General features: G+C 50.4%; 1 protein-coding gene and 1 long non-coding RNA gene across 2 annotated transcripts in view; both read right to left on the reverse strand.

Moving 5' to 3' along the window:
* Window positions 1–4286: 4286 nt before the first annotated feature.
* Window positions 4287–20204, reverse strand: part of LOC132340466 (uncharacterized) — a 34354-nt gene continuing 18436 nt past the window's right edge. The window contains exon 7 of the mRNA XM_059871492.1: window positions 4287–6395. Coding sequence (XP_059727475.1) covers window positions 5208–6395 — 1188 coding nt within the window. The 3' untranslated portion in view covers window positions 4287–5207. The remainder of the gene's footprint in view (window positions 6396–20204) is intronic.
* LOC132340625 (uncharacterized) lies at window positions 11410–15013 on the reverse strand. The gene is made up of 2 exons (XR_009489935.1): window positions 14983–15013; window positions 11410–14692 (listed from the first exon to the last, which is right to left on the reverse strand). It is a non-coding gene; the product is annotated as an uncharacterized LOC132340625 (long non-coding RNA).

Genomic DNA, 20204 nt, shown 5'->3' on the forward strand with positions numbered 1-20204 from the left:
TGGAGAATCATAACATCAAAACTACCTGAAATACAAAAGAACAAAACAATTGCATGCAAACAAGTACTCAAACCGAGACAGGTAGTCAAAGAAACTTGGGAGAAAGTAGGAACATGGATGAGACCTATGAGCCAGAAAGACTGTATTCTAAGTCATGGCATACTAAGAACCCCTTTGGGACAGTCAAGAGGCATCACACAATGGCAATGCTATTTGCCACACTATAAAAAGATCATAGAAAATGTTACAGAAACTACTCTGGTATAGAAGTGTGAGGCCGAAGATCAGAAAGATCAGATAGAGCCTTAGGACAGTGCGTAGTCTGTGAGTATACTTCAAAAATTCCAATATATGGCAAACACCCCTTGGTGTATTAAGTGGGAAAGTTCTGAGAGTGAAACAGATCCAAGAGTAACATACACTGCCATGAGTAGCAGAACATGGGCATGCAGTAAAACTTATGACTGTACTTCTGATGATGCAGAGATAAAACAGATACCACCCCTGGCAATAGCCCTACAGATTGGTTGTGCTTGCAGAGAGATCAAACATAAACAAGGCAAAATGAATTATAAAGTGATTATAAGATGTACCAAGAGTACAATTAAAAGTCCAAGACAATTTGTATGGGCAACAAGTGATGGTACCTGGACAACACATCTGCCTGTAGATGAGAAAGTAAAAGAAATTACTTTGGGCCTCCCAACCTTATGTCCAATTTGGAAAAAGTCCCAATTTAATAGAAAACATGAACTTCTGCAAATAAGAGCAAGACAAGAAGTTCTAGACAACAAAAATCCAGATGACACTTGGCAAGAACCCTCTAGTGGAGTGAAACTTGTGTGGGCCCTAGAGTCTTTACTCGGTCCTATAGCAAACTATCAGAATAGAGAGATGCTGTACAAACTTACAGGCCAAGTAGATAGACTAGCAAAAAATCACCCGTGAAGGATTTAAAGAATTAAACGTACAATTACAAGCCACCACAAAAATGACTTTGCAAAATCGATTAGCCTTAGATTTGTTACTCCTGAAGGAGCATGGAGTATGTGGATTTTTAAAGGGACGAGTTGATCATTGCTGCATTCACATCCCAAATGTAACTGCAGATGTAGAATATGACATCAATCAGTTGAAACAAATAGAGCATGAGGCACAAGAAGAGCAAAAAGATTTGACTACAAGCTAGTTAAGAAAAATCTTTAAAAAGTTAAGGTGGAATGTGAGTTCATGGATTAAATCTATCATTGAGAGTGTGATAATGTTACTAATTGTATTCTTAGCAATTTGGTTAGTTTACAGCATTTTAAAGAGAGAAATACAGAAGAAAACGTCCTAGAACCAGAAAATAATAAAGGCACTGACACGAGATCCACACCCACTATCTTCTAGTTCTCCAGCACGTGATAGCATCCATGACAACTTTTACATCAACCCTGGATTTGAAGAACATCAAACATAAATTGAGAAGTAAAAGACTGTATCAAGTGAAAACATTTACACCTATAGTGAAGTGAAAATGCTTTCAAAAAGGAGATAATGATAGTGGCGCCCTAGAAAATGCTAAGATAAACTCTGAAATGTTAAGCCTTGTGTTTTACCTGCGTAAGTAGTATAATTGCTAGCTGAAATGATTGTTTAGTGATTAAAATAATTATTGTATAATCATAAGAAGAACAATGAGAAACTGTATGTTCCTAGTCTAAGGTGGCCATGCTTGGCTGAAATCTATGTATACTATAGAACAATGTAAGTTCAATAATTAACATGAAAGGTATATAAGGATAGAATATAAAAGCATATCCATCCCGAACCTATGTCGGAGTCAGATTTGGGTCTTTACCCCTGACACCCAGAGCTCTTCAATAAAAGCACCTGCATACAATAATTTCTCGTGATTATGTGTTCCTGAACGCTAACACCTATGGTGGCCCAGGTGGCCCCGGTGGCCCGGATGGCCACGGTGGCCGAGCAGTGGCTGAGAGGTGCCAAAGAGCCATCGAGGACATCCCGAGGCTGCTGCAGGAAAGTGTCACATGGGGGCAGTGACATCATCAGGGACATCACTGCTGTCACTTCTTCACTCCCAACTCCCCTCACAGGATTTGAGACAAATTTGGGAAATTTTCTGGGAATTTTCATTGAAATTCTCCCAAATCCTAGTGTGACATCACTGGAGACACTCAGGGACACTCTGGGGACACTCAGGGACAGGGGACAGGGGTGAATGAGTCCCCTCTAGAGCTTCCAGCTTTCCACTGTGCCTGCAGCAGAGTGAGGAGCTAAATGACAATTTAATAATTGCCTTTTCACTTTTCTATTGCCTTTTGCACATTGTTATTGATCACCAGCAATTTGATTTGATATGGTATTTGATACTGATATTGATTATTGGTGATTCCTTGTAGCTGCTGGTTGGTGCAATATAATCTGTCAGTTTGTGTGTACACCATACAGCCAATAAATAAATAAATAAATAAATAAATAAATAAATAAATAAATAAATAAATAAATAAACAAATAAATAAATGTCCTCTATATAAATCAAACCAGGCTGATCTGAGCTCTGTGTCAGACACATCCCTTGACCCCACTGAGGGACGAGTGGTCACTAAAGCCATCCCAACGTTCCTTGAGGGGAGCACAGCCAGGGAGCTGCTTCAAGGCGCTGTCACTGAGAGATTTCCCTTGAAAACCCGGGGTGGATGGAAAACTGGGGACACTGGGCTGGTGGCACTGGGATTGAAATCGTGCCGCTGGGATAGAACTGGTGGCACTGGGTTGGTGACACTGGAATGGAACTGGGGACAGTGGGACACAACTGGGAACATGGGGCAGGCAAACTGGGACAGGAGTGGGGAAACTGGGAGGAGAGGCTGGGGACACTGAGGTGGAACTGGGGACACTGGAGCAGAGCTGAGGACACCAGGTTGGTGGCACTGGAATTATGACACAGGGTTGGTGGCACTGGGATTGAGCTGGGGACACTGGGGTGGTGACAGTGGGGCAGCCCTGGGGACACTGGGCTGGTGGCACTGGGATGGAACTGGGGATACCAGGGCAGGGCCGGTGGCAGTGGCACAGGGACACTGGCATTGAACTGGTGCTACTGGGATTGAACTGGTGGCACTGGATGGGTGGCACTGCAATGTCCCTGGTGCCACCTGTGTGGTGTCCCCGTGTCCCTGCAGTGGCCGAGGACACTCACCTGCTGCTGGCCCTGCCTGCAGTGGCCGTGTCCTGCCAGCTGGCCCTACAGAGGAGGGGACATCGTGGTGTCACCTGGCCACCAGCAGGCCATGGCTCTGTGGGGGCGGGGCCTGGGCAGTGACATCACCTCATCCCGCCCCTTTCCAGCAGGTGCCATGACTTGGCCATTAGCTCTGGTAATGTTCAAGTAGTGTTCTGGTTAATTAATTAATGATGACATCAGCAACCCAGTGCCAGCCCAGTGTCCCCAGTCCTGTCCCAGTGCCAGCCCAGTGCCACTAGCCCATTGTCACCATCTTAGTGTCCCCATCCTGTCCCAGTGTCCCCCATCCTATCCCAGTGTCCCTGTCCCAGTATTCCCATTTCTGTCCCAGTGTCCTCACTTCAGCCCAATGCCAGCATCCCAGTGTCCCCACTTCAGCCCAATGCCAGCATCCCAGTGTCCCCTATCCTGTTCCAGTGCCCCCATCCCAGTGTTCCCAGTGTCACCAGTTCCACCCCAGTGCCATCAGTCCCCAGCCCCTTTCTGACGTCCCCATCCCAGTGTCCCCTCCCAGTGTCCCCAGTCCAGTCCCAGTATCCCCATCCCACTGTCACCAGTCCCCTCCCACTGCCACCAGTTCCCGCCCAGTGTCCCTGTTCCAGTGCCACCACTTCCAGCCCAGTGGTCACCACTAGACCAACCTGGGTTGCTCTAGTGTCACTGCTCCAGTGTCACCAGTCCCATCCCAGTGTTCCCCATCCTGCCCCAGTGTCCCCATCCCAGTATTCCCATTTGTGTCCCAGTGTCCCCAGTTCTATCCCACTGTCACTATCTCAGTGTTCCCAATCCCATCCCAGTGCTCCCATTTGTGTCCCAGTGTCTCCAGTTCTGTCCCAGTATCCCTGTCCCAGTGCCTCCAGCCCAATCTCACCAACCCAGTCCCATCCCAGTGTTCCCCATCCTCTCCCAGTGTTCCAGTTGTGTCCCAGTGCCACCAGCTCCATCCCAGTGCCAAAAAAGTGAAAAAAAGAAGAATTTATGAATTCTTCTCCCGTCACCAGAGAGTGAAAACACGACACGATGGAACCGCAAGGAGAAATAAAATAAATTGGTTTAATGCACAAGATGGCGTGGAGGCAAGTCAAGGGTTAAAACCAAACAAAAGAACATCTGAACTTCCAGGAATGTCTGAATATAATTTATATAGAATATAGAAAAATATATGTATATTTATGTATATATAAAATGTTAATATAAAATATTATTTTAAAATAATATAGTAAATCAATATAATTATATATATGAATATAATATAAATTCTATTGGTATAAAATATATTAATGTAAAGTATTTTTATAAAATCTATATTTCTATTTTATTACTCATATATATATATTTTTAGATCAATAATATATTATGAATATGCATCAACCTCCGTGAATATGCATGAACCTCTGTGATGTAACAGAATATAAAGAACGTGGTTTAATTAATGGGGAGCTTTTGGCAATTAGCACCAGGATTTTATCCCTTAACAAACTTTTATAAAAATCTCAATTCTGACCACTGTCTCCCGGGGGGGTCTTGGCTGATAATGGGGAAGGAGGACAGGACCGAGCCCCAAGGGACCCCCCCAGCTTCTCCTGCACAAGATCCCAGTGACAGCAGGAGCTGGTGGCACCCGAGGGGCTCTTGGTGACACCAGGAGCTGGTGGCACTTGAGGGGCTCTTGGTGACACCAGGAGCTGGTGGCACTTGGGGAGCTGGTGGCATCCGAGGGGCTCTTGGTGACACCAGTAGCTGGTGGCACCCGAGGGGCTCTTGGTGACACCAGGAGCTGGTGGCACTTGGGGAGCTGGTGGTACTTGAAGAGTTCTTGGTGACATGAGGAGCTCGTGGCACTCGCGCTGGTGACACTTGAGGGGCTCTTGGTGACACGAGGAGCTGGTGGCAGCTGAGTATCCACAAGTCTCTCCAGTGACATCACTGCCCCAATGACATCATAGTGGTGACATCACTGTCCCTGCAGCAGCCTTGGGATGTCCTTGATGGCTTCTTGGCACCACTCATCCACTGTGCGGTTACAGGGGCCACCTGGGCCACCAGGGCCACCACAGGGACTCAAGAGGAGGTTGTCAGTGAGCTCAAATATCCCCAGCAGGCGCTCCTTGGCCAGGCCGGAGCCGGCCTCCCACAGCTGCTCGGCCTCGGCCACCTTGGCCACCAAGGCCACAGGGACATTGGGGGATGCCTTCTTTGTCCTGTTCAGGATGATCCTGATCTCCCAGAGGCAGTAATCCATATTCCTGATGAACATGGTGGCCCTGTCACACACGTCCACCAAGCGCTCTAGTGGCCCCAGGGCCACCTCTGCCCAATGTGCCCTCCTGGTGGCCGCCCTTGCCTGGCTGGCAGCCACCACGGCCTCTCCCATGGCCTTGTTGGTGGCTGCCTCCTCCTCACTGGTGGCCGCCTCCTCCTCACTGGTGGCCACCTCCTCCTCACTGGTGGCCGCCTCCTCCTCACTGGTGGCCGCCTCCTCCTCACTGGTGGCCGCCTCCTCCTCACTGGTGGCCACCTCCTCCTCACTGGGGGCCGCCTCCTCCTCACTGGTGGCCGCCTCCTCCTCACTGGGGGCCAGCACCTGCATGCTCGTGGCCACCTCCTCCTCACTGGTGGCCGCCTCCTCCTCGTCGGTGGCCGCTGCCTCCAGGACATTGCATGTGGCCCCCACCCAGGCCACCTCCTCCCAGTCCAGGGCCACCGTTGGCCGCTGGGCGGTGGCAGCCAGTCTGTGCCAGGCTGTCCCCCGGCGGGCAGTCTCGTACCACAGGTCCCTGGCCCGGGCAGGGGCCGCGTCCGCGCAGGCAACACAGAGCTCGGCGGCCTCCAAGGCCAGCTGGTCCCATCTGTCCCTGAGCGCGGCCACCAACTTCTGCCAGGCCTTGGCCACAGCTCTCACATCGGCCCAGCTGATCCAAGAGGTGGCCCTGAGGGTGGCCAGGGCCTGGCCCAGGGAGGGGACACTGCCGTGGTCCAGGGTCTCACGGAGGCTCTGGGTGAATCTCCTCAGGGCAGCGCGCAGGGAGTCTGGAGACAAGCACTGCTGCACGCCCTGGTGTGACCCGGTCACGGTGGCCGCCACTTCACCCAAGGTGGCCACCACGGACACCAGAGCCTCCAGCAGCTGGGCAGGGGACACCTGGAAAGGGGACAGGGGAGGTGTCAGAGACCTGGTGGCATTTGTGGCCTCCTGCGGTGGCCCCTGTGCCCTCCCGGGGTCCCCTCTGTGCCCCTCCCTGGAGGGCTCTGCTGTCCGTCTGTCCCTCCCTTGTTCCCTCCACCACTCCCTGCCCCTCCCCTCGTTGCCCCTCCCGCCCCCTGCCCCTTCTGCTGTCCCCTCTGCCACCCCCGCCCTCTCTGTTGTCTCTTTTGCCACCCCCTGCCACTACACTCGTAGCCCCTGCCACCCCCCCGTGTCCCCCCATCCCCCACTCCGCCTTCCACCCCCTCTGTCACCGCCCCCCTTCCTTCCACTCTCTCCTGTCCCTTTTGCGACCCCCTGTCCCCTCCCGCCACCCCCGTGTCCCCTCCCGCCACCCCCTGTCCCCTCCATCCCTCACCGCCCCCTCCCCCCCGTATCCCCTCCACCCCCCGGCCGTGTCCCCTCTGTCCCTCCCCGTGCCCCCTCCCCCCCCGTCGCACCTTTTGGTGCTCCATGCTCACGGGGGACACCTTGGGGACACCTTGGGGACGCTCCGGCAGTGACCGAGCCCCAGGACAGGCGCCGGTCCCGGCCCAGAACCGGCCCCGGCAGCGGCGCGCGCGGCAATGGCGGAGCCGCTGAGGGACGAGGGCCGGAAAGGGGCGTGGCCCGCCGAGGTGACGTCACCGCCCCTCCCCGCACCTGGACCGCCCCAGGCCAAGGGAAGCCCCGGGATTTGGGCGCTTTGTAGGCTCCGTCCCGGGGGGCTCGGCTCCGTCCCAGGGGTGTAAACTCTATCCCAGCGGATTTAGGCTCCGTCCCGGGGGGCTCGGCTCCGTCCCAGGGGTTTAAACTCTATCCCAGCGGATCTAGGCTCCGTCCCGGGGGGCTCGGCTCCGTCCCAGGGGTTTAAACTCTATCCCAGCGGATTTAGGCTCTGTCCCGGGGGGCTCGGCTCCGTCCCAGGGGTTTAAACTCTATCCCAGCGGATCTAGGCTCCGTCCCGGGGCGCTCGGCTCCGTCCCAGGGGTGTAAACTCTATCCCAGCGGATTTAGGCTCCGTCCCGGGGGGCTCGGCTCCGTCCCAGGGGTTTAAACTCTATCCCAGCGGATCTAGGCTCCGTCCCGGGGGGCTCGGCTCCGTCCCAGGGGTGTAAACTCTATCCCAGCGGATTTAGGCTCTGTCCCGGGGGGCTCGGCTCCGTCCCGGGGGTGTAAACTCTATCCCAGCGGATCTAGGCTCCGTCCCGGGGGGCTCGGCTCCGTCCCAGGGGTGTAAACTCTATCCCAGCGGATTTAGGCTCCGTCCCGGGGCGCTCGGCTCCGTCCCAGGGGTGTAAACTCTATCCCAGCGGATTTAGGCTCTGTCCCGGGGGGCTCGGCTCCGTCCCAGGGGTTTAAACTCTATCCCAGCGGATCTAGGCTCCGTCCCGGGGCGCTCGGCTCCGTCCCAGGGGTGTAAACTCTATCCCAGCGGATTTAGGCTCTGTCCCGGGGGGCTCGGCTCCGTCCCGGGGGTGTAAACTCTATCCCAGCGGATCTAGGCTCCGTCCCGGGGGGCTCGGCTCCGTCCCAGGGGTTTAAACTCTATCCCAGCGGATCTAGGCTCCGTCCCGGGGCGCTCGGCTCCGTCCCAGGGGTGTAAACTCTATCCCAGCGGATTTAGGCTCCGTCCCAGGGGGCTCGGCTCCGTCCCGGGGGTGTAAACTCTATCCCAGCGGATCTAGGCTCCGTCCCGGGGGGCTCGGCTCCGTCCCAGGGGTTTAAACTCTATCCCAGCGGATTTAGGCTCCGTCCCGGGGGGCTCGGCTCCGTCCCAGGGGTTTAAACTCTATCCCAGCGGATTTAGGCTCCGTCCCGGGGGGCTCGGCTCCGTCCCAGGGGTTTAAACTCTATCCCAGCGGATCTAGGCTCCGTCCCGGGGCGCTCGGCTCCGTCCCAGGGGTGTAAACTCTATCCCAGCGGATTTAGGCTCTGTCCCGGGGGGCTCGGCTCCGTCCCAGGGGTGTAAACTCTATCCCAGCGGATCTAGGCTCCGTGCCGGGGGGCTCGGCTCCGTCCCAGGGGTTTAAACTCTATCCCAGCGGATTTAGGCTCTGTCCCGGGGGGCTCGGCTCCGTCCCAGGGGTGTAAACTCTATCCCAGCGGATTTAGGCTCTGTCCCGGGGGGCTCGGCTCCGTCCCAGGGGTTTAAACTCTATCCCAGCGGATTTAGGCTCCGTCCCTGGGGGCTCGGCTCCGTCCCAGGGGTGTAAACTCTATCCCAGCGGATTTAGGCTCCGTGCCGGGGGGCTCGGCTCCGTCCCAGGGGTGTAAACTCTATCCCAGCGGATCTAGGCTCCGTCCCGGGGGGCTCGGCTCCGTCCCAGGGGTTTAAACTCTATCCCAGCGGATTTAGGCTCCGTCCCGGGGGGCTCGGCTCCGTCCCAGGGGTTTAAACTCTATCCCAGCGGATTTAGGCTCCGTCCCAGGGGGTTTAGGCTCCATCCAGGGAATTTACGCTCAGTCCCAGATGATTTAGTCTCCATCACAAGGGATTTAGGCTCCATCCCAGGGGGTTTAGGCTCCATCCCACGGGATTTAGGCTCCATCCCAGGTGGTTTAGGCTCCATCCCAGGGGGTTTAGGCTCAGTCCCAGGGGATTTAGGCTCCATCCCAGGGGGTTTATGCTCCATCCCAGGGGGTTTAGGCTCCATCACAGGGGATTTAGGCTCCGTCCCAGGGGGTTTAGGCTCCATCCCAGGGGGTTTAGGCTCCATCCCAGGGGTTTTAGGCTCAGTCCCAGGGGATTTAGGCTCCATCACAGGGGATTTAGGCTCCATCACAGGGGATTTAGGCTCCATCCCACGGGATTTAGGCTCCATCCCACGGGATTTAGGCTCCATTCCAGGGCATTTAGGCTCCATCCCAAGGGATTTAGGCTCAGTCCCTGGGGGTATCACTGGCCCCCACTATTTGATTGACTGCATTTTCAGCCTCAGTGGGGATTTCACCACATTTTTCCTGTATAAAAAGTGCAGCAACTTGGACAAATTTGGATTCAGGAATTACAACTCGTACACCCTTCTCTTTTTTGAATGTAATTTCTGCTTCCAATTTTTCTATCAAATCCCTCCCCAGCAATGGTTTAGGGGAGTCAGGCATATGGAGGAATTGATGAGTTCCCCAGAGCTTCCCCAGTTTAAATTTTAAAGGTTGAAAGAAAAATTTAATTTAAATTTTAATAAATAAAATAAATAAAGTAAAAGTAAAATAAATAAAATAAATAATAATCAAATTTAATACATAAAATAAATTTAAAAAATTTTAAACTTTAAAGGTGTAAAGAAAGGCCGTGTTTCGCTCACCTCGGTCACCCCAACAACATGTAGAGTATCGTGACTCAGTTTCCCTTCTGCAGTGTTTAACCCCAAATGTGCTGCTCCAGTGTCTATCAGAAACTCTGTGGGAACCCAGGGCACAGGGAATATTTCTCAGCCTGCTCTGAGGGGTCCTGACCCCCAGAGGAGCCCTGCCTTTGACCCTCACCCATGGAGAAAGCTCCAAGAATGACTTCAAGATAGAGTGGAGCCTACAAGAGTGTGAGATGGATAATAGAGAACAGTGTAATTTGTCACTTGGGTGAGAGTTAGAGCCTGAATGAGGGATGTGGAACTCCAGGTGGCTCTTTAAATTGCAATTTATTATATCCATGAGGTTACAGCAGGCCAGGGTCGTGGGCAACAGAGCCTGTGCCTACAGCTGTCAGCTCCAGCTGCAGGCAGGCCTGGAGAGCCTTTAATTTTGGGTACAATGCATTTTATACTTTTCTTTGCTCACCATCTTAATACAGCAGAACCAATCTATACCTTAACTTTTACCTATAGCCTATTGTTGTATTTCACTGAATAGTTTATTTAGTTGTTGTTGTTGCACTGGTGATGGGCAATTTCTACTGAGCATGTTGGGTCAAGTAGATGGGTTTTCCCCCTCCCTCATTACATGGTCTCCCCCTCACATCCCCCCCGTTATACACATGGTCTGTCCCATAGGTAATTCGCCCCTCCCCAATGGCATCCCATTGGCTCCGGTCCTCTCTCCCCCGCCCCCATCCCCGAGGGTATAAAACCTCCTGTGTGAGAGGTCCACGCCCTCTTTTCTACCTGGGTGACCCCATCACCCGTGTCTTGCACCAAGCCAATAAACAAGATACTTGCACCCACGTGGAGAAGAGCGCCTCTCGTCTTTTACCTTCGTCTATGCGGGTCCGTGTGGGCTAGAGTCTTAAGCTAGCCGGATTGGACTCGTAAGAGGCCCAGGAAAAACATGGGATACCGCAGCCTATCATAACTACTGTAATTACCATATTCATGTTGCTGTTCTCCAATCACTAAAAGTCAGTACATTACAGTTTAAGCTAGAAGGTGTTTTTCAGTTTTCTTGCAGTGGAAAATTCTGAGACCTTTTTTCTACTTGCCACATTTGCTGACTTGTTTTCCTGTGCTCTCTTTCTGCTTGGTAAAAACATCTTCTTGTTTGGGGTGGGTTTATCCTTTGCTCTAAGCCATAAAACCCCTTCTAACTAGCACACCCTTTGCCTCCTTGGTTATCCAGTACGACTGGCTCAGCAATTCTTTTCTTCTACATCAAAACTTGCTTCCATCTCTATTCCTTCTTCAGATTCTGCATCCAAAAATCTCTCTGCCAAGCACACACACCTGTGAGACTTTCTTGTCAAACTTTCATCCCTCCCAAGAGAAGTGGGTTTCCCATCCCACCTTCCCATGTCTGCCCCATGGTCACACAGACAGAGCCACAGGTCAGCCCGTGGGGTGTACCCTCTCTGTCCAGCTGGGGGACATTTGGCTCTGACTTTGGGGCCTGTGACTCGCACTGGTGCTGCCTTGATCTTCCTCACCTCCTCCCTCTTCTCCCTCATCTCCTCTTTGAGTTCCTTGACCATGGCAGAGACACGAGCCTGCATGGGGCCATTGATCATACTCTCATAATTTCTGTGAAAAACCACAATCACTTATTTTCAGAATTTTAAAAGTTTAATAGTAATAAAATGGTTATAAAAATAGTAATATAATTAAAGTAATAAACATTTGAACAATTGGGATTAGGACAATACGAGACAATAAAAACAAAGAGTTATGAAAAGTCCAGGTACCTCTCTCTGGGCAAAATAAGCCCAAAAAAGGACACACCTTAACAGAGGATTAATCCTTAAAAGCAATAGGCATATTCATACACATCATACATGATGCATGAATTCCATTCAAACAAAGGATTCTGCCTGGTCAGTGTCAACTTCGTCCTCTGAATCCTGATGGCGTCTTCATGGCTGAGCAAGGCAGGAAGAAGTTGGTTTCTTCTGATGATGGAGCAATAAATTCTTTTTCTCTGAAAGATGTAGGTGTCCTGTGGCTGCTATCTGGTGTGAGTACCTTATTCCTTTCTTTAAAAAATATCCTGCACACATAGTTTATATTTTAACTACAAAAGTTACATTTTAACTGCAAAACTACAATTACAATACTATTAAAATGTTAATACAGCACTACTAATCATACATAATACACATAGTAAATATCTGCATAGAGCCATATAATATGTACTTTTGACAAGAGGTGAAAAACAAGTTGGCTTTGTCAGTGCTCTGCTCCCCAGGACCTTGCACCGAAGGAATTTAGAAATGCATCTCCAGGTGACGATCGGTGCGGACACGACTGCGTCCCCTCTGCAAACCTCATCCTAGAGGCAATCCCCCAATTCCTCCCAAGTTCTCAGACTCAGTGCAGCGCCCAGCTCCACTGGGAACCCATGATCTCTGGCCCAGCCCATTAGATCACAGAGCACTTCATCTGAGACTGCAATTCCCATGGGAGGTATGACATTCCTCCGCATGGCCAGAACAAGTTGTTCATCTCTGGAAGGTTGGTTCCCCATTTTTAAGGAAAACCCATCCCTCAGCAGGCGTCCACTTCAAGAGACAGACAGTCTGCTGTGTCGGGAAAAGCCATCCCCTGCTCAGTTCTCAGCCTCCCGGGGGAGGTTTGTTTGGTCTGTCGTTTGCCCCCAACCCTGTGGTCTGAACAGGACCAGTCTCCTCAGGAAGACACGGGGCAAAGGCAGAGTTACCTCACTCAAGAGGGCAAACGGTGTCCGATCGCAGAGGGTCGCTGGGTCGCTCATCTCAGGACGTGTCCCGGCTGTCCTGCGATTCCATGAGGGGTCACCAGACCACGCCCATGTTCAGTCTCAGCTGTGAACTCGGCCGGATCCCTTAAGGTCCTGTTTCTTCAGCCTCGGCTGCACCAAAGGTCGGGGTCCAGCAGACCCTGTGCCTCCAGCCTAGGCTGCAGCACACGTCGGCGGTCACCGGATGACGCTGTTGAGTCAGGGATGGAATGAAAGACTCCGGTCCTCAGGTGGATCAGGAGGCAAAAAGCATTTAATGAAAGCAGCGGGTCTTGTATAGTGTGACTCGCTAAGGTGAGATCTGATTGGTCTCAAAGTGAAAACCTCTCACACTCTTGGTGAACTATGAATAGCACACTCTGGAGAACCCTATCTATAAACAATGGTTGCAGAAAGAGAGAGAATAATTGTTTGAATTCTTTTCTCTAAGTTTGCCACAGCTCCTCACAGCTTCCCAGGAAAATCCTGGCAGAGCTGTGTCTCTCTCTGTTCAGAGGATATGTGATTACCACAGGTGTCAGGGTGGTTATCCAAGTCAGCCTTCCCTTATCACTGAATGCTAAATAAAAAGGGTTAACAGGCCTATCAGCAACACCAGCCACTGTCTGATATCATTAGCATTTAGAGTGGATCTGAACCCTTCGAAAACTGGTGGGGCAGACCCAAAGAGCTGGGTGAAGGGTTGAGAGAAAATTTCTCCCGGTGTCATTTCCTCACAGTGGGTGCCATTATTAAAGTGACCCCAAAACTGTACAGTTAGGGTGTGGTAGCTCTGAATCCATGTGCCTGCTTTCCAGAGGAAGTTAAAAATCCGTTAATTGCTCACCTTATTAACCTGTAAAGCAAACTGGATAACAGCCACAGTAGCCTTGGTTACAGGACCCATGTTGAGATAAGGGCCTGCAAATGGGAGAAGTGTAGCCAGGGCCATGTGCCACCCAAAGCAGGGTAAGCTGGACCACATGGTGACACCTAACGAGGTTTCAATAGCAGCACACAAAAATTAGATTACTCAAGAACTGTTATTCCTTTTTCTTTCAATGCCCTCAAGCTGCATATTGGCGCCAAAATCTGTCTTGGTTTGAACAGACAGGAGTCTGCTAAGGAAGGCAGGAGCCTCCCCTGAAATGGAAAATGTAAATCCCCTCCCTGTGCTATGATTTTGGAATGTGGGGCTCTCAGGCAAAGATATAGGAGCAGGGATAACAGATCTTTATTAGGGAAGAAAATAAAATAAACAATGCAGTAAACTAAACCCACACTGCCAGAGTCAGAACACAACGTGACACCCTGTGGGTCAGGGTGTTGGCAGCAGTCCAGTTGGAATTGTGGCTGTAGCCCTCCTGGAGTGTCAGGGGTGGTTCTGCTGGAGCAGGGATCCTGTAAAAGGGTGTGTTCTTCCTCTGAAGATCCAGGGGAAGAGGCAGCTGCTGTTCCTCTGGGAATCCAGTGGAGAAGCCGTGCTGCTGTTCCAGAATCTCCAGATTATATCCGGGTAGGAATGCTTGGCTCCTCCCTCTGGGAAGAGCATCTCCCAATGGGATGCCATAGTTGTTATCAGCCATGCAGTGACATTCAATGGCCTGTTATCAGCAGATGTCTCTGGAGGGAGGAGTGGTGGTGGAAGAGATAAGGAAAACTGCCCAATTATCAGAAGACAACTGCCATGCAGATGGCAAATAGAACACAATGTGCTTGGCAACCCAGGACACTGAGATGTATCAGAAGCTTGAGATGTATCAGGAGTTTTGAGGGAGGTGGAACTGTGGGGACGTGCAGGCAAGGCAGTAGGGGGTAGCTATGGTGTGGAGAAAATGCAGAGCAGTAATGAAGAAAACAGTGAGGACAGGACAGTGGCAGCCGGTGTCTGAGAAAGGCAGGGACAGGTGAAGTTCAGGATTCCCAGGGAACATGAAGTTCAGGATTCCTGGGGCACACGAGGTTCAGGATACTAGGGCACACGGAATTCAAGAATCTCAGAGCACATGAAATTCAGGATTCTGGGGGCACACGAAAGTCAGGATTCTCGGGAGACACGAAATTCAGGAGTCCCGGGGCACACAAAGTTAAAGATTCCTCTGGCACATGAAGTTCAGGATTCCCAGAGCACACTGTTAAACAAAGGTTGGAAATTGTTGTAAATAGTTGATAGACCATTAAGCATGTACTGTTCATTTGGTTATTATATTGTAAAAGGGGTTAAAAGGGTAGTTATAAGAAATACAGTACCCAACGTACCACAACACACCTCAGTAAAGGGCACCACCCCCCAAGGGAAACCAGCCAGCCTGGACAGAACTGTCATGGGCCAATCAAGCGCCTTAAACCTTCATGCAAATGAAGGATCCAAAAAGAAACCAATCCAAAGGGACAAAAAACAGGATAGAAAGGGGCTTCTGACCCACTGAATCTGTGCCGCTCCACCTGGGACATTGGGGCCATCGCTGCTGAGGCAGCCCCAGCGCCGGCGCTGCAGCATCCTCGACGGGAACGCTCCTGCTCGGCCCGCGGGCCCCCTTGCTTTGGGCCTTTCTTTTTCTTGTAATAAATGCTGAAATCACTTTGGTACTGGGAGCCTGCTCGCGTTTTTATCAGTTATAGTTATAAAGTTCAAGTTTTGTTCAGCTCAGAGTTGACAGTCAAAATAACATCTCAGTTTCCAGTACTGTTCCATAGACCGCTCTCCTTGCAACCCGAATTGGGACCAAATTGAGGGAAGGCAGTTGCTACAATAAGGGTCATGGCAGAATGGCTCCAGAAGAAGGGAAAACCAGAGGTGAGAGGCAAGACTGGATCAGGAACTCCATCTGGGAAAAACTCTCAGGGCACCGAGAAAACCCCTGTGGATCAGAGGTGAGGAGGCCAGCCCGTACATGACTGCCACTGGTAGCAGTGCTGCTACTCACTGACTGCAAAGGAAGTGGAGGAAACGCTTGTGAGAAGTGTTACTGTCCCTTGGATAGAGGAGATACAGTAAGTGCATTAGTCAGAGTATACACAAACATGAATCTCAAATGTATCCATCACTCCCAGCTAACAGCCTGTAAAGAGGATCATAAAATATATTGGGTGGTGTAAAGAATGCCAATCACTTGTTTTTAAAAATTTAAAAGTTTAATAATAATAAAATGGTTATAAAAATAGTAATATATTTAGAGCAATAAATATTTCGACAATTAGGTTTTAGGACAATACAAGACAATAAGAACAAAGAGTTATGTAAGGTCCAGGGACCTCTTTCTGGGCAAAATAAGCCAAAAAAAGGACACATGTTAACAGAGGATTACTTGCAAAAAACAAAAGCCTGTTGCATATTCATAGATTTCATACATGATGCATAAATTCCATTCAAACACAGGATTCTGTCTGGTCAGTGTCAGCTGCTTCCTCTGAATCCCGATGGCATCTTCAGAGTGGAGCAAGACAGGAAGAAGATTGTTTCTTCTGATAATGGAGCAATAAATTCTCTGTCTCTGAAAGATTTAGGTGTCCTGTGGCTGCTATCTTGGTGGGAATACCTCATTCCTTTCTTTGAAAAAATAGCCCACACACATCGTTTCTATTTTAACATTATGTTTTAACCTAGAACTATATGTAACACACTACTGAAGAAAATTAATACTGCATAACTTCCTAACATAACACATAATATTCATTTTAATATTTGTGGAAAGCCAATCATAAAATATGCGTTTTTCACAGCTGGCTAAAACTATTGCAAACCCCAGCTAGGAGATGTCATGAGAGTGCCCTGTGAAAGAAAGATGGGTAAGTTTTGAACAAGAAAGTGAAATCAACTTAGAGGATACATTCAAAGAGAAAGAAGTGCAACTGAAAAGACAAAGGGATATAGGGAGACAAATATATGGAAAGAATTTTTTTATCAATATGGTGGAAAAGATTACGAAAGAATTTAATCTGACTGATTGTTGGGTGTGTGGGGGGACACACTTAAGTGAAATTTGGCCATGGGATGGTATCAGTTTAGGTCCCCTAGACATTTTAAAATGGATTACATTAAGAAAAAGTATGGAAGTACCCAAAAGAAGGGAAGGAGAAGTGGAAGCTAAAATCAACAATAATAGGGGAAGGGTATTTATCAAGAAAAGAAAAAATGTATGCTATAGAAGTAGGAGAAATGCCATGTAAAAGATATCTGGCAGCAAATGGCACACACACCAGATGGATCCCAGAAATTCCCCATTCATTTTGGTCAACAGAAAAAACTGAAAGTTGATGTGGATAGAGTGAAAAGAAAACATGTTTGAATGCTCAGGAGATTATATCAACCCATTCTGGGCAATAAAAAACCTATCCAAATATTGGAAACATGTAACAAATCAAGATTCTAATTTCTGGGGTTGTTTTGCTTAGAAAAGTGTGAAAAATGCGTATTTTGTGATTGGCTTTTCTCAAATATTAAAGTGAATAGTATATGTGTTGTGTTAGAAAGTAATGCTGTATTAATTCTCCTCAGCAGTGTGTTAAATATAGTTTCAGATTATAAAAATTGTTAAAATAGAAACTATGCTATGTGGGATACTTTTTTTAAAGAAAGGACTTGCAGCGAGATTGCAGCCACAGGACACCTAAATCTTTCAGAGAAAAAAAATTTATTGCCCTCTTATCAGAAGAAACGAACTTCTTCCAGCCTCGAAGGCGCTGTTAGGATTAGGAGGAAGAAGCTGACACTGCCCAGACCAAATCCTTTGTTTGAATGGAATTTATGCATCATGCATGAAGTGTATGAATATGCAACAGGCTGTTGTTTATAAGGGTTAACCCTTTGTTAACGGGTGTCCTTTTTCGGATTGTGCTGCCCAGTAAAAGGTACCCGGACGTCAGTAACTCTTTGTTTTTATTGTCTCATATTGTCTTAATTCAAATGGTCTAAATTATTATTACTCTAATTGTATTACTCTTTTTATGACTATTTTATTACTATTAAATCTTTAAAATTTAAAAAAAACAAGTGATTGGTGTTTTTCACAAAAACTAAGTTCACTCTTGGAAATTTGTAAAAGTTTAATAAGGGCTATAAAAGGATTTTGGCACTCGGCCAAAGAACTCGCCCTGAACTTAACCCATTGTTCTCCAGATCCAGTTCCTCTGCAGGGCTACAAACACATTCCTGAGTTTAGACATTATTCAAACCTTCCTGGGAGATTTGGATGTTCCAGGAACTCTTGTTTGGTTTTAACCTCTGACTTGTCTGCAGGACATTCTGTAGATTGGGTCAATAGATTTGATTTCTTCTCCTGGCTTCATCCTGTTGTTTCACACCCCCTGATCAATTCATAAATTCTTCTCAGGTTTGTGTCACTGTTATCATCACCTGGAGAGGTCGGGCCCAGGTGTGAGAAACAAGGGAATTGTTTTACACCTGAGTCAGTCACACAAAAGCGTTTTAACATTGCACAGTCTCTGTTTTAACATTTATTATCTATTTACTATTTGTCTATTTTTAATATTTTAAGGTCTATGATATAATATCGATTATAGTCCAGCATTAAATGGGCTATACGGTGCATAGATAAACTTATAGATTATATTGTACCAGCAGGCAGCTGGAAGGAATTATCAATAATCAATTATCAGGTACCAGAGCAAAATACTTGTGAAAGTATTGTTTTGCCCCAGCCAATGCAGAATTGCAGCAGCCAATGCAGAATTGCAGAACCAATGCAGAATTGCAGCAGCCAATGCAGAATTGCAGAACCAGTGCAGAACTGCAGAAGCCAATTATTAAATTGTCATTTATGACCCAGCTCTGCTGCAGGCACAGTGGAAAGCTGGAAGCTCTTGAGGGGACTCATTCACCCCTGTCCCTGTCCCTGAGTGTCCTCAGAGTGTCCCCAGTGCCCCCAAGTGTCCCTGCATGTTCCTGAGTGTCCCCAGAGTGTCCCTGAGTGTCCTCCCTGATTATTTCTGTGTCTTCTGTGAGTGTCCCTGAGTGTCCCCAGTGTCCCAGAGTGTGCCTGAATGTCCCTGAGTGTCCTCCTTGATTTTTCCTGACAGCCTCTATGTGTCCCTGAGTGTCCCCAGACTGTCCCAGAGTGCTCCTGAGTGTCTCCAGAGTGTCTCTGAGTGTCCCTGTGTGTCCTCCCCACGTATCCCTGAGTGTCCCTAGTGATGTCACCCCAGGAATTCCCATCCGGATTTGGGGCAGTATCAATGAAAATCCCCAGAAAATTCCCCAGATTTGTCTCAAATCCCATGTGGGGAGGGGAGAGGGGACAGGTGACAGCAGCGATGTCCCCAGTGATGTCACTGCCCTCAATGACATCACAGCAGTGACATCACTCTCCCTGCAGCAGCCTCAGGATGTCCTTGATGGCTTCTTGGCACCTCTCGGCCACCATGTGGCCATCAGAGCCACCAGGGCCACCGGGGCCACCGGAGCCACCAGGGGAGGAGCCCACCGATGTCCCCAAGTGTCCCCCGCTGGTGACATGTGGCCAGATGGGTGCTGGCCTCCCACAGCCGCTTGGCCTCAGCCACCACGGCCACCAAGGCCTTGGGGACATCAGGGGGCTCCTCATTTGTCCCCTTCAGGATGGCCTCAATGGCCTCGAGCCAGCTTTGCATCTAGAACACGAAATCCCTGGCTCTGTCACACGTGCCACCAAGTGCTCCAGAGACCCCAGGGTCACCTCCAAGCACTGTCCCCTTCCTGGTGGCCGCCTCCTCCTCACTGGCAGCCTCCTCCTCCTCATCGGTGGCCTCTGCCACCCAGGCCTTGTGTGTGGCCCCTGCCGAGGCCACCTCCTCCCTGTCCAGGGCCACCGGTGGCTGCTGGGCCACAGCCACCTGGTTGTCCCCAGCTGTCTCCCTGCAGGTGGCCTCATCCTGCAGGTCCCCGGCCTGGGCAGTGGCCTCAGTGGTGGCCTCGGTGGCCTGCAGTGGCCTGCAGCTCCTGGTGGCCTCAGTGGTGGCCTCGGTGGTGGCCTTGTCCTCGCAAGCCTCGCAGAGCTCGGAGGCCCCCCAGGCCAGCAGGCCCCAGCTCTGGGCCAGCAGGGCCACCGACTCCCGCCAGGCCCAGGCTGAGGCTCTCACCTTGGCCCAGGTGGCCCCGGGGGTGGCCCTGAGGGTGGCCAGGGCCTGGCTGAGGGAGGGGACATTGAGGTAGCTCAGGGAGGTGACACCATGGTGGCTCAGGGCGTCCCGGAGGTGCCAGGTGAAGCTCCTCAGGGCAGGGACTTTGGGGACACGTGCTGCTGCTTGTCCCTCTGTGGCCCGGTCACAATGGCCACCACCTTGCCCAGGGTGGCCACCATGGACACCAGCAGCTCCAGCAGCCGGGAAGGGGACACCTGGGGAGGGGACAGGGGAGGTGTCAGGGACCTGGTAGCACTTGTGCCCTTCTGTGGTGGCCCCTGTGCCCTCTTGGGGTCCCCTTTGTCCCTCCCTGGAGGGCTCTGCTGTCCTCTCTTTCCATTTGTCACCCCCTCATCCCCTCTGCCACCCCCCGCTGTCCCCTCTGCCACCCTTGGTCCCCTCCACCCCTCTGTCACCTCCCCCCTTCCTTCAATGCTCTCCTGTCCCCTTTGAGACCCCCTGTCCCCTCCTGCCACCCCCGTGTCTCATTTGTCCCCTCCCCCCCGCCACCGCTCTGGGACAGTC

The sequence above is a fragment of the Haemorhous mexicanus genome, chromosome 32, assembly GCF_027477595.1.
Source record: "Haemorhous mexicanus isolate bHaeMex1 chromosome 32, bHaeMex1.pri, whole genome shotgun sequence".
NCBI classification, from domain to species: domain Eukaryota; kingdom Metazoa; phylum Chordata; class Aves; order Passeriformes; family Fringillidae; genus Haemorhous; species Haemorhous mexicanus.